A 14068-nucleotide genomic window follows, 5' to 3' on the forward strand; every position below is an offset into this window, starting at 1 on the left:
TAGACGTGCCAGGCTGAGCAATAGCCCCTGCAGAAAACTCTAGTCCCCAACAGTAGCCACAGACAGCTACAGATGTTGCAGAAAGAGACCTGGGGAGGGCAGAGGTCTCAGAGAACACACAAATCAGCATCTGCCTCCAAACACAGGCCGACCCAAACTAGACCTGTTGGGCTGGGTCTTGCGCCTCCCCCACCACCACCACAGAGCAAAATTAATGCTCAAACCACCCCCACTCCTGGCCAGCAGAGTGGCCACTTCTCCTCAAGAGGGCCTTTCCTACAAGTACCAACACCTCTCTGCTTGGGGCCTTGCTCCAGTTCTGCCAGCTCAGCTCCTAGTAGAATTCTCAGTGTTCCCTGAGAAGCTGCTGCCCAGTAACCTCTAAGGCAACCCAGCTTTCAGCGTCCTCTCCAGATTGCTTCGGTCCCTTGTGCCCTAGGCCACGTGGCTTCTTCCTCCAGCCTCCGTGGGCAGCCTGGGTGAGCCTCTTGCCTCTCTGTGGCCATAACCAGGAGGCAAGAAGAGGCTCCTGGTTCAGGCTTGTGTAAAAGCCTGTAGGCATTTTGAGGGCTTGGAGCTTTTTGTCAAAGTTAACCCCAACCAATCCCCATGTTCCTGGCTGCACCAGAGTCACAACTATTTGGGCTGAGTTTAATTGATGGAGATGTGCAATCTCCCTGGGACTGAAATTTTCTCCCCAGATGATTCAGGCTTTGATACAAACATTGAGAGCCTTAAGAATGTCTTTCAGTTGAGTTCTTTGTTTGCAAAGCACCTTCGCATCCCTTACTGCAGAAGTTCACTATCAGCCCAGGGAGATTTAGTGACCTGCCTACAGCCAAACAGCTGGCTAATGATTAAAGACAGGATTTAACTAGGAGCATCAACCTCAGATCCAGTGCTCTTTGTCCAAGGTGCCTCAGAACTAATTGTTTCAACCAAGGCTCAATTTACTGAATTTGGGGATCCAATGGTAACATTCCACGCTTGCAGCTGGAACAAGGTGTATGTTGCTCTCTATAACACATACACACACTTTTGAGAAGTGTATGTGTGTATGTATATATTTTTTTCTAACATGTATGCATATATTTTTATAAATCAAATCCGCACACAAATGCACAGGGAAGCTTGGACCTTGAGGGATTGCTACCCTATAAAGGTCACTGAAGAAAAAAAAAACCTTCCTTCAAAGATTGACACTAAGCTCTGCCTGCCTCTCCTGACTCCTCCCTGTAAGAACATGATTTGTGCATATCTTTTGTGGCCCAGTGGTTAAGAGCTCGGCTACTAAACAAAAGTTCGGCACTCCGAATCCAGCACCCACTCCTTGGAAACTCTGTGGGTCAGTTTTACTCTGTCCGATAGTGTCGCTATGAGTGGGAATCGACTGATGGCAACGGGTTTTTGTTCTATCACCTCCATCTGAAGTTTGTTTATCCAGACATAGTTTCTCCAGGAACTAAGCTCTGGCTCCCCCTACTGGATGTATGATGGAGTCATTGGCCCAAAGGAAAGGAATTTACCCAGTCTCCCCACAAAACTCAGGGCCCAGGCTTGAGGGCAGCCCTACCAGTGCACCCACGTACAGTGACGTACGTCTGTACCTTGGCGAAGCTTGGAAAGCTCCTGAAAGGTGGTCTCGCTGAGAAGGGGTGTGATCATGGAAGACTTTCTAGGAGTTGGAAGCTTCACCATGAAAGATTTGAACAGGACTAGGAGTTGGGTGGGAGCAACTTTGACAAGGAGAGAGCTAGTGAGTATGCTGATGTGAGTTGAGGGGATTGGATAATCTGGCTGGCCTAATAAGGTTCACGCGGACAAGGGAAATGAAGACTTTTTGGTTGGTGTAGGCTTTTTTTTTTTTTAAATAGTAAAATCTTTTCATAGCTTTATTTTCAGTTTAACAAACCAGGAAAAGAGATTTACAAAAAACAAAAAAAGCACTTCTTTCAATAGGTGAAAATATTGGAAGCAATTTCTACGGCAGTAGCTGGTGACTTATCTCACTCCAAGGCTTATCAGTTTCAAGACACTTTACTGTCTTCTCTTTTGCTTTAGCCTACGTATCCCATCCTCTGGTGCCACTTTGCCCTCATGAATCCAGGTGCCAACAGAGAGGCCTCATGGTCGGCGCCCGTGGCTGCGGCTTAAGAGGGAGAGAATCCTCCTCAGGTAGCGCGAGTAGAGCTTGGTGTAAGCTTTCTGAGCAAAGGAGTAACAATAAATATTCTATGTTCTCCTCTGTCACTATTTTTTATTCACAAGCAATACATGTTGAAAAAAAACTGGGAAGAAATGCATTTTAAGTGATATTACTAGAAAATACAGATAAGAAAAAAGGTAAAATTAAAACTTTGTTGCCAAGAGACCCATTCTTGACATTCTAGTGATAACACTTTAGATTTTTCCTATGCCTAAATATAACCAAAAAAACCCATACCCGTTGACCCTCGAATCCGACTCATAGCAACCCTAAATATAGACATGCCTAACTATAGACTATGAATTTTCCAAAAAAGAGATCCTACTCTAGAAATTGGTTTGTAGCTGTTTTGTCCTTAATGTATCTTAGCAATCACACTATGTGAATACAAATAGATTTACCTCATTCTTTCAAAGAACTGTTTAAAAACTTTTTATTATGGAAATTTCTAACATTACAAAATCAGAGGCTAGTATAATGAATGGAGAGCCCTGGTGGCACAGTGATTAAGAGATTGGGTGTTAACCAAAAGGTTGGCAGTTCAAATCCACCAGCCACTCCTCGGCAACCCTAGGGGGCAGTTCTACTCTGTCCTATAGGGTTGCTATGAAAAGAGCTCTAGCGGCTTAACGGTTAAGCTTGAGGCTGCTAACCTAAAGGTTGGCAGTTCAAACTCACCCAGCAGCTCCAAAGGAGAAAGACCTAGTAATCTGCTTCTGTAAAGATTACAGCCAAGAAAATCCTTTGGGACAGTTCTACTCTATCACATGGGGTCGCGATGAGTCAGAATCGACTTAATGGCACCCAGCAACGGTATAACGAACACCCTATATGCCCATCCACTGGCTTCAACAATTATCAACATATTGCTTTAAAATAATCCAACCCTCTGGATTATTTTGAAGCAAGTCTATGACATCATATTATTTCATCTATTAATACTGTAATATGTATCTCTGATAAGGATTTAAAAAAAAAAATACCATCACTATACCTAGAAAAATTAACGATAATTCCTTACTATTATCTGATATTCAATCAGTATTAAATTTTCCATGATTATCTTGAATTATTATTTTGAATTAGGACCTAAACAGTGTGTGCATTACTTTTTTTCTTTTTAATATCTTTCTTAAGTCTCTCAATCTGTAACAGTTCTCATCCCCTCTTTTTTCTTGCTATTTATTTGTTGAAGTCAGGTCATTTTTCCTACATTCTGGATTTGGTTGTTTGTATCCCTGTGGTATTATTAGTATGTTCTTCTATCCACTATATTTTCTGAGAACTGATAAATCTAAAGGTTTGTTTAGATCAAATTTAATTTTCTGGCAAGAATATTTCTTAGGTGATGCCATTTACTTCTTGTTGCAACTTATTAGGAGGCAAGTAGTATCTGGTGGTATCTTTTTTGTGTATGTTTATTTGACCATTCCCTTACTGATAAATTTAGGATACTTCCAGTATTTTTTTTTTTTTTTTTTGCTAATTAATTCTACAATGACCATCCTTATACATCTTTGCACACTTGCCAAGATTATTTCCTTGAATTCCCAGAGGTGAAACTACTGGGTCAATGGATATAATTAGTGCAACAAGTATCATTTTGTGAGGCTACTAGTTACCAGTTGATTCTGAATCATGGCGACCCCGTGTGTTAGGCTAAGGGTTCCTAATAAAGACCGTAGTCCCCAGTTATATAAACCAGTAGCCTAGGGACATTAATGTCAATTCTGACTTTATCTGGTGACTTGTGCATCCTTGATCCTCAGAGATCCTTATTATGTCCTGGCTAATAACTCCAGGTCTGCATAGGCGGACACAAGGCAGTTCCTAGAGTAATGCAGGTTAAGATATCTCAGCAAGATCTCCTATTATGTCCTGCTATCAAAGAAGACTCCAGATAGCTTGTACATGTTGCTGGGTAATAAAATTCAGGATAGGAAAAACATTCTAACGTTCTACACAATCTGCACTGTGAAAAGATGACCTAGAGTAAAATTTAAAACGTTGAGTTCAAGATAGGTAGGGAAAAGCAACCAGTGGTGGGCAGCTTTAAGAAGTACTACTATGGTCCTTGTTATGGATTGAATTGTGTCCCCTAAAAATATCTGTCAACTTGGCTAGGCCATGATTCCCAATATTGTGTGATGGCCCATCATTCTGTCATCTGATATGATTTTCCTACTGTTGTAAATCCTACCTCTATGATGTTAATGAGGCAGGATTAGAGGCAGTTATGTTAACGAGGCAGGACTCAATCTACAGGATTAGGTTGTGTCTTAAACCAATCTCCTTTGAGGCCTAAAAGAGAGAAGTCAGTTGAGAGACATGGGGACCTCATACCACCAAGAAAGCACCACTGGAAGCAGTGTCCTTTGAATCCAGGGTTCCTGCATAGAGAAGCTACTAGACCAGGTGAAGATTGATGACAAGGACCTTTCTCCAGAGCTGAAAGACAGAGATAGCCTTTCCCTGAATTTGACTTCTAGCCTACTAGACTGTGATAGAATAAACTTTTGTTTGTTGAAGCTATCCACTTGTGGTATTTCTATTAATTTTTAAGTGTGGTTCTCAGCTTTTTTTTTTTGCTTTTTCAGGTCTTAGCTCTACCGTGTTAGTTCATCTTCATATTATCATTAAAAAAAAAAAAATTTTTTTTTTTCTTAAATCTCAAGTGCGATTTTACAAAAATTGGTGTCTAAGAAATTCCTTAGAATACTCCTGTATTGTTTCCTGAGGGCTTCCATAGCACATTACCACAAACTTGGTGGCTTAAAACAACTGAAATTTATTCCCACAGTTTTGGGGACTAGAAGTCTACAATCAAGGTGTCAGGAGGGCCACACTCCCTCCAAAGGCTCTAGGAGAGAATCTTCCCTTGCCTCTTCCAACTTCTGGTGGCTTCTGGCATTCCATGGCTTGTAGAGGCATTGGTCCAATTTCTGTCTCCATCTTCACATTGTCTTCCCTCTCTGCGTGTTCCTGTGTGTCCTTTTCTCTTACAAGGACACGCTCACTGGATTTAGGGCCCACCCTAATCCAGTGTGAGCACATCAATCCTTACCTTAATCACATCTGCAAAGATTCTATTCCCAAATAAGGTCACCTTCTGATGTTTCGGGTGGACATGAATTCTGCAGGGACACTATTCAACCCACACAAGTTTCAATGTTTCACTGGAAGCCATTAGGAAATAAGAGGTACGTAACAAAAACTTTATAGTTTACCTGTTTTGAGGACAAACTGCCTGAAGACAGTGACTACTGCCTATTCTTCTTAGTCTTCCCTGCACCAGCAGAATAGTTGATGTGGATGTTAAGGATCCAGGAAATCATCCAATGTCTAATCTGAACTCTTCATTTTATAAAATGAGAAAACTGATGTCCAGAGAAGAGAAGAGAATTGCTCAAAGTCATTTGACCATGAGTAGCAACTAGAATCCACATCCTCCATACTTTGTTCATACTTAGTCTGAGTGGTTGACACACAGGGTGTCACGTATCTGGAGGGAATAGCTACAATTTTAAAGTGGTATCTTAAATCAGGTAATGTAACAGCCCCACCCCCAACCCCCAAAACATCTAAGTATGGAACCTTACACATGGTGGTTGGGGCAGCAATTTAGTGTTTTTAGCAGAAAGATCTAAAGGGGCAGAGGGGTGGTGGTGGTGAAGATGAGGGATTTCTCAGGTGACCAACACACTGTAAGGCCCAAATTTCAACACCTCAGGCTGTGGTACCCGGCCCTGTGATATTCTCTGCTTTTGGCATATAGCCTTGATCCTGGAGAACAAAGTTATAGTTGGTTGCCATCGAGTCAGTCCTGACTCATGGCCTCATTATTATTTCCAGTCCTCTGTCCAGGCTGCCAATAGTTAGGACAAAACAGCCAGAAGTGAGGGAAATTTATTTTCTTTAAGATATGAGTGGATCATTTGTTTTCTTCCTGTCCACAGCACTTGGGATGTTAATTACAGCTCTGAATACTGCTTAACAAGAAATGCAGTAACCTGTGACTGAGCTCAGTTAATGAGTATTATTATCCTGTAAAAATTCTGACTTTGGCAATTATATGCTAATCAAGGGGAGTGTTCTGATGTAAAGCCCAACCCAGCAGGAATTTGAGATGACCGCTCACACCTCTGTCTTGGAGAGCTGAATCATGGAACAGCTTACAACCCATCTCCAGCAGCTCATTTCACACCTCTCTCTCTAGGGGTAGGGTTCACATTTCTTTCTCTGGAGGAGCTGAGGTGAGGGCAAAAGAACCAAGTTAAGAAAACTGAGCCTTCTTTTGGCTTCATCAGTGGTTCCAGAATTAGATGCCCATGTTTCTACCTTCCCAAAGCTTCCTGTCATCTCAGAATACTAGCATGAAATAGGATGTGACTAAAAGTAAATAACATTGAGTGATCCTCCTCACCCCCTCACCATTTTGTTGTATCCTAGATACCAGCCGACTGAAAGGAGATAAAAACACTTGGATCACAGGCTGATCCCTACAAGATAGACCCCTGATGCTAAGCCAAGGGTCTTGATATCCTGACTTGCCATTTCTGGGTACTTGCTCTAGAATTGTCTGGGTTGTAGCTATATCAGAGAGGCCTGGACTGGGAGTCTTCATGTTTATTAAAAATACCTAGGGCCAGGAGCCTGGAACATAAACAAGGCTTGGAAGGCTAGGAATTCAGTTCAGTTCCAGAGTTTCCTGCAAAAGGATTCAAAGGATGATGGGAGGAGCCCGTGAAAGAACAAGGAAGTTCTTTCATTGCCTGGGAGTGGGGACTGCTGGCAGGAAAGGGAGGGATCCCATAAAGTCCACAAAGCCCTTCTGTGATAGATACTCCGCTGGAAAGTCTGACTGGAAAATGGGAGCAGGGCCAAGATTCCATTGAGACCAGAGGCCCAGGCCAGGCTCACCCTGTATCCCCTAAGTCACCTTTCTCTGAGCATATTCCATGCAACACAAATTCCACAGTAACCAACTAAGAACCTGAGAAGTTGTGAAAGAGCGAGCTTGTCTTTAACCTGTATTTCCCAAAAATGACTCGACCATGGAACATTTTACAAGTATCAATTGCTGTTCCACGGATCTAGTACTCTGAAAAGGACATATTGGGAAAGGCTGATTCTATAGTCTCTTTCCTAATTTAACTCTTCTCTAGGAAGCCCTTTCACATTGCTTCAACTCACTCGCCTCCCCCTTCCTGCCTTGCAGCCTTTGATCCCTGTGTGAGCCATGTTCTGAACTAGCCTTTAAAGCAGGTGCGAAGGGCCGCTGTGTCTAGCTTGCCTCAGAAAGGAACAAGTGCCATGTGGCAGAGGAATAGGTTCAGTGGCCCAGCCCTGGTGGGTCTTCCAGAGATGGTTGTGTGATGAGGGTGGTCTAATTCAGCCACCTTTCTTTCAGCTACAGGGCCAACCAGGCTCTGAGAGTTACCACTCACCATGATCACTGTGTCCTTCACTTATATAGGGCATCTAGGATCTATGGCCCCGACTCCAAAAAAAAATCCTGTTCCCAGGGCACTGTGCAGCCATTCTCACAGTAACCTGGGCACCTCCCAGACTAAAACAGACAGGGCCAATCACCACCCGATTGATGTAAGGGAAGCCCGATGGCAGGAGATGCTGGTCATCTTTCCCACATCCACAGTCATTCAGAGCAAGGACTAGCACCTTCCTTCCTCGTCTTCACCCTGTTTTTTTTTTTCCTAGGTACCATACTACTTCCCCTGGGCATATCTGCTCTCGGTATGGGCCAAAGCTGGGGATCAGGGACAGGCAAGTCTTGGTGTTTATGTCTCTGCACTTGATTTGCCTCCAGCCTTAAAGGAACTCTTGTGTTCCCTCACTGTCCCAAGCAATCCCAGCATCCCAAGCCAACCCCCAACCAGTCATTTGGGGCCTTTTTTTCTGCAGCCTCTTGGGTGTACACTCACACAAACTACTTTGCTCTGGAATAATTTTTATTTTTTTCCTCTCCAAAAAGTACTACATTTTTAAAGACAGAAAATCCCAAACAATCAAACGCATTACCCATCACAGAAGAGGGTCAGGCAACAGTACAAAACATCCTACTTGAGATTTTTTTTTTAAACTATACAAGTCAGTTTAAAATAACAGAAGTTCTGTGAGAACTAAGAAATCTACAGCTTGTAGTTTAATAATAGAAAATAATTAAGACAATTAAAATATCTACAGCATCCAGCATTTTCCTTAATTCCCTGTTTATAGCACCTATATTCTCTAGGTTAGAAGATGGGAATTCTAGAATGAGTGGTGTGTACCTTGTACCACAAAGCTGGGCTGGACTTGCTACTTCCCCTCTCTAGCAGTCCCCCATTATCAAGGGAAGGATACTCTTCTTTCCACTCTCCCCACTTACACCCAGAGCAGAAGAGGATAACTGGGACAGCAGCTTAGAAGCTGGGGTGCAGAAGTAAAAATAGGACTTTTCCTTTCCCCAGGAGGGGCTGTTGACAGACACAGAGTATGTGCTTACAGGAGAGGAAGAATTTGTGAGTGGGAACAGCTGTTAGTTATCTACAACATGATACGTAAAAAGCAGGGAACAACTGGACATCAGTCAGTTAGTTGCCTGCAAGTTTAAAAACCTCAGACTACACAGACAGTTCAAGGGAGGAACAGACAAATACTACTCACATGCACAACGTTGCTGGCTGCAGACCAGCCCATTACCACCCTAGTGCTGAACCAACAGAGAGGGAGGGGTAGCCTCAGCCCCAGCCCCAATGCACTGAGGAAACAAATATTACACACACAAAGCACTCCCTACACACAGATACACCCCCTGTTCACCCCCACCCTTCTGGACTGAACTCAATTTAGAAAACAAAAGCAAAATCCACTGGGAGATTGGAAGAATGGCAAAAGGAGAAGAGAGTTTTTCCCCAAAGCCAGGGGGGCTGAGTCTCTTTACCGGCTCTTACCAAGCCTTCTGCAGCCTGCAGAGCTGCATCTGGATGGAGACCTTGATGTCTTAGGGGGGTGGCCACTAGCTAAGCAGAGGCGAGGTGGGTAAGTGGAAGTGACACATACACAGAACTGTTCTCACCTGGGGATGCACAGGTGGAGGGACAGGTAGGGGCTGGAACACTCTGACATCCTGGCATGGGGGCCCCCCCAGAAGCCTACAGTCTAACTCAAAGGGTTTTCCTGATGGATATTTGTTTTTCTTTGTTTTTACTTCGTATAATCAGTCTTGTCAGACTTCAAAAAACAAGATAAAGACTAGTCCAAAGCTGGACTCTAAATAAAGTTGTTTCTTTTATAAATATTTCAATTACAAGTAATCCTCACTTCAGATAATTTTAGTGACACAGAGTATCTACAGACACGCAAGCTCGCACACACACACAGCCCCCAAACTTTCACGGAAAGTCTGACAGCAACCACGTAAATATAAAGGAACCCTACCTCATGAGCGAAGTAAGGATGAGAATGAGTGTGTCAGCCTAAAGAGGAAGCCAGAGAAGGGAAATTGTGTGTCACTTAAAAAAACACAAATAGGTATTAATAACGTTTGGTGAGAAACAAACAAAAAGAGCAATAAACTAAAATTCTGATTACCAAAAAGGAAAAGGCCCTATTCAGATTTCTATACAGAGCTTCTTCCCGTCAAATGCCTAAACCATAGGTAAACTCCGCTGTTCCCCCTATAGTTTGAGAGCCTCACACAATTGGGCGGGGCGGGGGGGGGGGCGGAATCCAAAGAAGAAACAAGGAAACGGAGGATGGATGTTAGTGTAAGTCTCTGCATTTTGGGAGAGAGTTAATTATCATTAACTCCAGAGCCCAGCATAGTTTCCATGGAGCCCTGAAGGGAGGGGACCTCCTGCCACAAACAGTTTCGTTCCAGACGAGTCGTAGCAGTGGGTGTAAACAGCATTTGGGAAGAAATCAATGTCCGAAAAGTAATTCCTCCAGGTTTCATCATGCTTCTACGGGAAGAAAAAGAAACTCTGTTAGCACCTTTAGGCGAAGGGGCAGAAAAGGGGGAGGGAGAGACAGGAATGCTTTCCAGTCTCCTTGAGAGGAGCAGGTCTTATATCTATAATCTGATGCCAGGAGGTTGGTACTCATAGGAATCTGGGCCTCATTTTTCCAACATAACATTATAGAGGAACAAACCAGGTTGAAGAATTGCTACACAAACCTAAGGTCTTCTCAGGACAGTTGGGATCATGTTTTTCAATAATTTACCGGCAGCTTTGGCAGAAGGTTCGTTAGCCTTCCTGAGCTGTTACCACCTGGGGGGATCCTCGTCAAACAACGGGCTTCACTGGGCCACAGACAATATGCAGATATGAAAGCAAAACCAAGGGAAAGTACCTGGCTTTCCCTGCTCCAAGAAGTGCCTCTTACTACTGAAAGAGTGTATGTGTAGGCGGTGTGTCAGCAGGGTAAAGACAATTTTTCTGTCACTGTCTAACAATCATCTCAGGCAGGGGTTTACTCACCAGCCAGCCTTTGCCAGTGGTTAATTTCAGATTCTCCCCTGCTAATCTGGGCTTGGACCCATAACAAGCTGAGAGCCTCTCTTCCAGAAATCTCTGAGCTCGGATGTCATAGAACAGCAGGGAGCCTTGCCCTGTGCCCACAGTGATGATGTGCTCGTAGAAGCTCACTGACCGGATCCCTGAGAAACACAGAAAGGCAAAGAACAATGAGGAGGGAGAGGTACGCACTGATAGTGCTAGCCTGAATTTCTCCAGTGTTGAGTCCACATGGTACCCTCCAGTACCAGACAGTGCCTTTCCAATGACAGGCATAACTCATGCAAAAGCCAAAGGGAAGCCTCATGCTACAATGCCCATCCATACATTAACATAGACCCTCCCATGAGTCTTGGAGAAGTGCTAGGTGCCCGAGGATGCACAACACACCTCTGGCCTAAAATCATAAGCATGCCTCAAATCTCCTTGCTTCCCTTAGACTTATTCTGGACTCACTCTGGAGTCACCCTTCATGATTCTAAGCTCTTCTCCATTATGTTTCCAACCTATATTGCAACTCAGGGTAATCTACATATTTATAAATCATTACATAAATAAAGACTTCCTTGTCTTTGACCTAAAACCACTAGCACAGCACTACAAGGGTCTTTATCTGGTTAAACATGTTATGAGGAAGGCAAAAAGCCAGAAAGTATGCACCTAAAGAAGCACTGTCTCACTCACTTTAATACAAATTATCTTATCGCTTTGGATCACAGAGAAAAAAATATATCTATCTCAACTGTGCATGTAGAAACTTTTGAATTGGTCAGTGTTCTGTTCTGCGTATTTGCACCACGGTTAAAAAAAAAAATACACCTGTCTCACTTGTGGCTCAATAAATGCATGGGACATGAAGATGTCTCTTGACACATAAGAGCCAAAAGAAACCCAAACCCACTGCCGTCAAGTTGACTGCAACTCATAGTGACCCTATAGGACAAAGTAAAATGGCCCCATAGAGTTTCCAAAGAGAGCCTGGTGGGTTTGAACTGCTGACCTTTTGGTTAGCAGCTGTTGCACTTAACCACTACACCACGAGGGTTTCCTGACACATAAGAGGTGTTTGATAAGAGTGACCAAAATCTCTTAAAACTTTTTCACTGGTTAGAAGCTGGCAAAATGGACACGAAAAGACAGTGGACGAAGGGAGCGGGCTGTCTCATTAGGGGGAGAGCAATTGCGAGTATGTAGCAAGGTTTATTTAAGTTTTTGTGTGAGAGACTGACTTGATTTGTAAACTTTCACTTAAAGCACAATAAAAAAAAAAAAATTTTTTTCACTACACACATCATTCCAGCCAAGCCTATTTACTCCTCCTCCTCCTCTTACTCATGACAAATATTATTAGTCTCTTTGTCCCAAAATCTAAGGGTCTTAGCTGTAATTAAAAACAAACCCAAAAGAAATGCCACTTTTGCAGTATCTACACAGGGACAAATACTTGAAAGGTTAAATTGTGATCCATAGCTTTCTAGGACTTCTCAGGAAACATTTCTAGCCACATTTTTGCATGAGAAAGGGGACAAAATGAGGTGAAGAATTGGAAGATTTGGATTCTGGCCCCTGGGTGTTCTCCCACCAGGCTGTGTGATGTTGGGCAGGTTATTTAACTGCTCTAAGCTTAAATCGTTTTTTAAGCTTCAATCAGAAACCCTGGTGGTGTAGTGGTTAAGTGCTAACCAAGAGGTCTGCAGTTCGAATCCACCAGACGTTCCTTGGAAACTCTCTGTGGGGCAGTTCTACTCTGTCCTACAGGGTCACTATGAGTCGGAATCGACTCGACTGCAGTGGGTTTGGTTTGGGTTTTGGTAAGCTTCAATCTCATCTAAAAAATGGGGTTAGTACTCACTTTTCCTAATTGCTTCCCACAGGGCTCTTAGTCAGATGAAATGAGATAATGTCAGAAAAAAGTATCCTGAAGCCTTAAAGTACACTACAAATATAAGTCTCTTCCCCCCCCACCCCCTGCCCCCAGACAGTTTCATCTCCTCACCCACAGTGAGGGTGCTTTCAGAGAGAACAGACCATTAAAGATTGGAGGCTGAAGCCTAAGTCACCCAGTGGTCAGAACTAAATACTTTGTTCACTTTACTGAGGTATAATTCACATACAATACACTCCACATATTTGAAGTGACGTACGTCGCATGTCCATGACACCATCACCACAATCAAAATAATTAAAGTTTCCTTCAGCCCCTTTGTAAACTCCTTCTCACACCCCCAATACCACTCATTAACATAAACCTAATTTTAGTTCAGGTGGGACTCCTGCAAAAAATTACAAGATAGAAAGTAAAGCTCTGTGAAAGAACACGGAAACCACTAATACTCTGACTGCTAGTCTCCACTAATACTCTGACTGCTAGTCTCCACTAATGGTTTCTGTGAGCACACATTTGTCAGTGGTGTTTGAAACTCTGCTGCCATATGCAGGTACTTAAGCTCCCTCTGTGTCACCAAACATCCATCTTTCCATATAGATCCCTGTTTGCAAAAACGACATAGAAAATGAGATCAAAACCCATTTGCAATGCAGCTGTAAGCCTGAGGGGCACCCTGGGACTCTTACCACTGCCTCGCTCTCTGGAGCAGACAGACTTGACGTTGTAAGATGGCTGCCGTGGATCCAAGAAGGAGACATGTGCTTGGGAGCCCACTGCATACACTGACCATTCACTACCATAGGCCAGACATACATTCTCACGGCAATATGGCAGTTTGGTGGAGAAAAGCTGAAAACAAAAGAGAGAAGCCTGTGGCATCACCAGAGAGCCTAGGACGGGGTGGTGTTTGTGGACTCCCACCTCTGTGGGCTTCCCTCATATACAAGTCACAAAAAGAGAGAAAATGATGAGCCCTGATTAAGGAAATATCACCTTGCTCCACCCCTAGGTGTCCACGAGAAAGAGAGGATGACTATACTAAACAATATGATCCAGGAACTAAAGAGGCAAGATTAGGGAAGAAGGCAAATCTGGAATTAAATAATCAGAGGTAGAGGGAAAAGGCCAAGACCTACAGGTTTTTTCCAGGGGTAACCTCAGGGTACTGAGGCCAAGGTCCCACCTTGTTCTCTTAGAAACAGCCACCACCCTCCTCACTGCTCACTGGATAAGGATAAAGGACTGATTTCTGGCTACCCTCAGCCTAACTCTCCAATTATGTGGGAGCTGTACCCTAGAGAAAGCACACTCATAGGACTGGCTCAATCCCAGAAAATCCAAACTGGCTTCAACCCTGGCTCCTCGTCATTCAGCAAATCCTCATGAGTGCCTACGGAGGCACCATGTAAGGTCAGTGGAGCTCAAAGAAGGCTGTGACATAAAAGAATCGATAAT

At 43.5% G+C, this 14068-nt stretch overlaps 1 protein-coding gene across 1 annotated transcript in view; it reads right to left on the reverse strand.

Annotated features, from left to right (window-relative positions):
• Positions 1-8166: 8166 nt before the first annotated feature.
• The window catches only part of DCAF12 (DDB1 and CUL4 associated factor 12), a 29841-nt gene continuing 23939 nt past the window's right edge, over positions 8167-14068 (reverse strand). The window contains exons 7-9 of the mRNA XM_049897059.1: positions 13300-13462; positions 10690-10868; positions 8167-10170 (exon numbers count right to left, since the gene is read on the reverse strand). Coding sequence (XP_049753016.1) covers positions 10012-10170; positions 10690-10868; positions 13300-13462 — 501 coding nt within the window. The 3' untranslated portion in view covers positions 8167-10011. The remainder of the gene's footprint in view (positions 10171-10689; positions 10869-13299; positions 13463-14068) is intronic.

This window comes from Elephas maximus, chromosome 9 (assembly GCF_024166365.1).
Source record: "Elephas maximus indicus isolate mEleMax1 chromosome 9, mEleMax1 primary haplotype, whole genome shotgun sequence".
NCBI lineage: Eukaryota > Metazoa > Chordata > Mammalia > Proboscidea > Elephantidae > Elephas > Elephas maximus.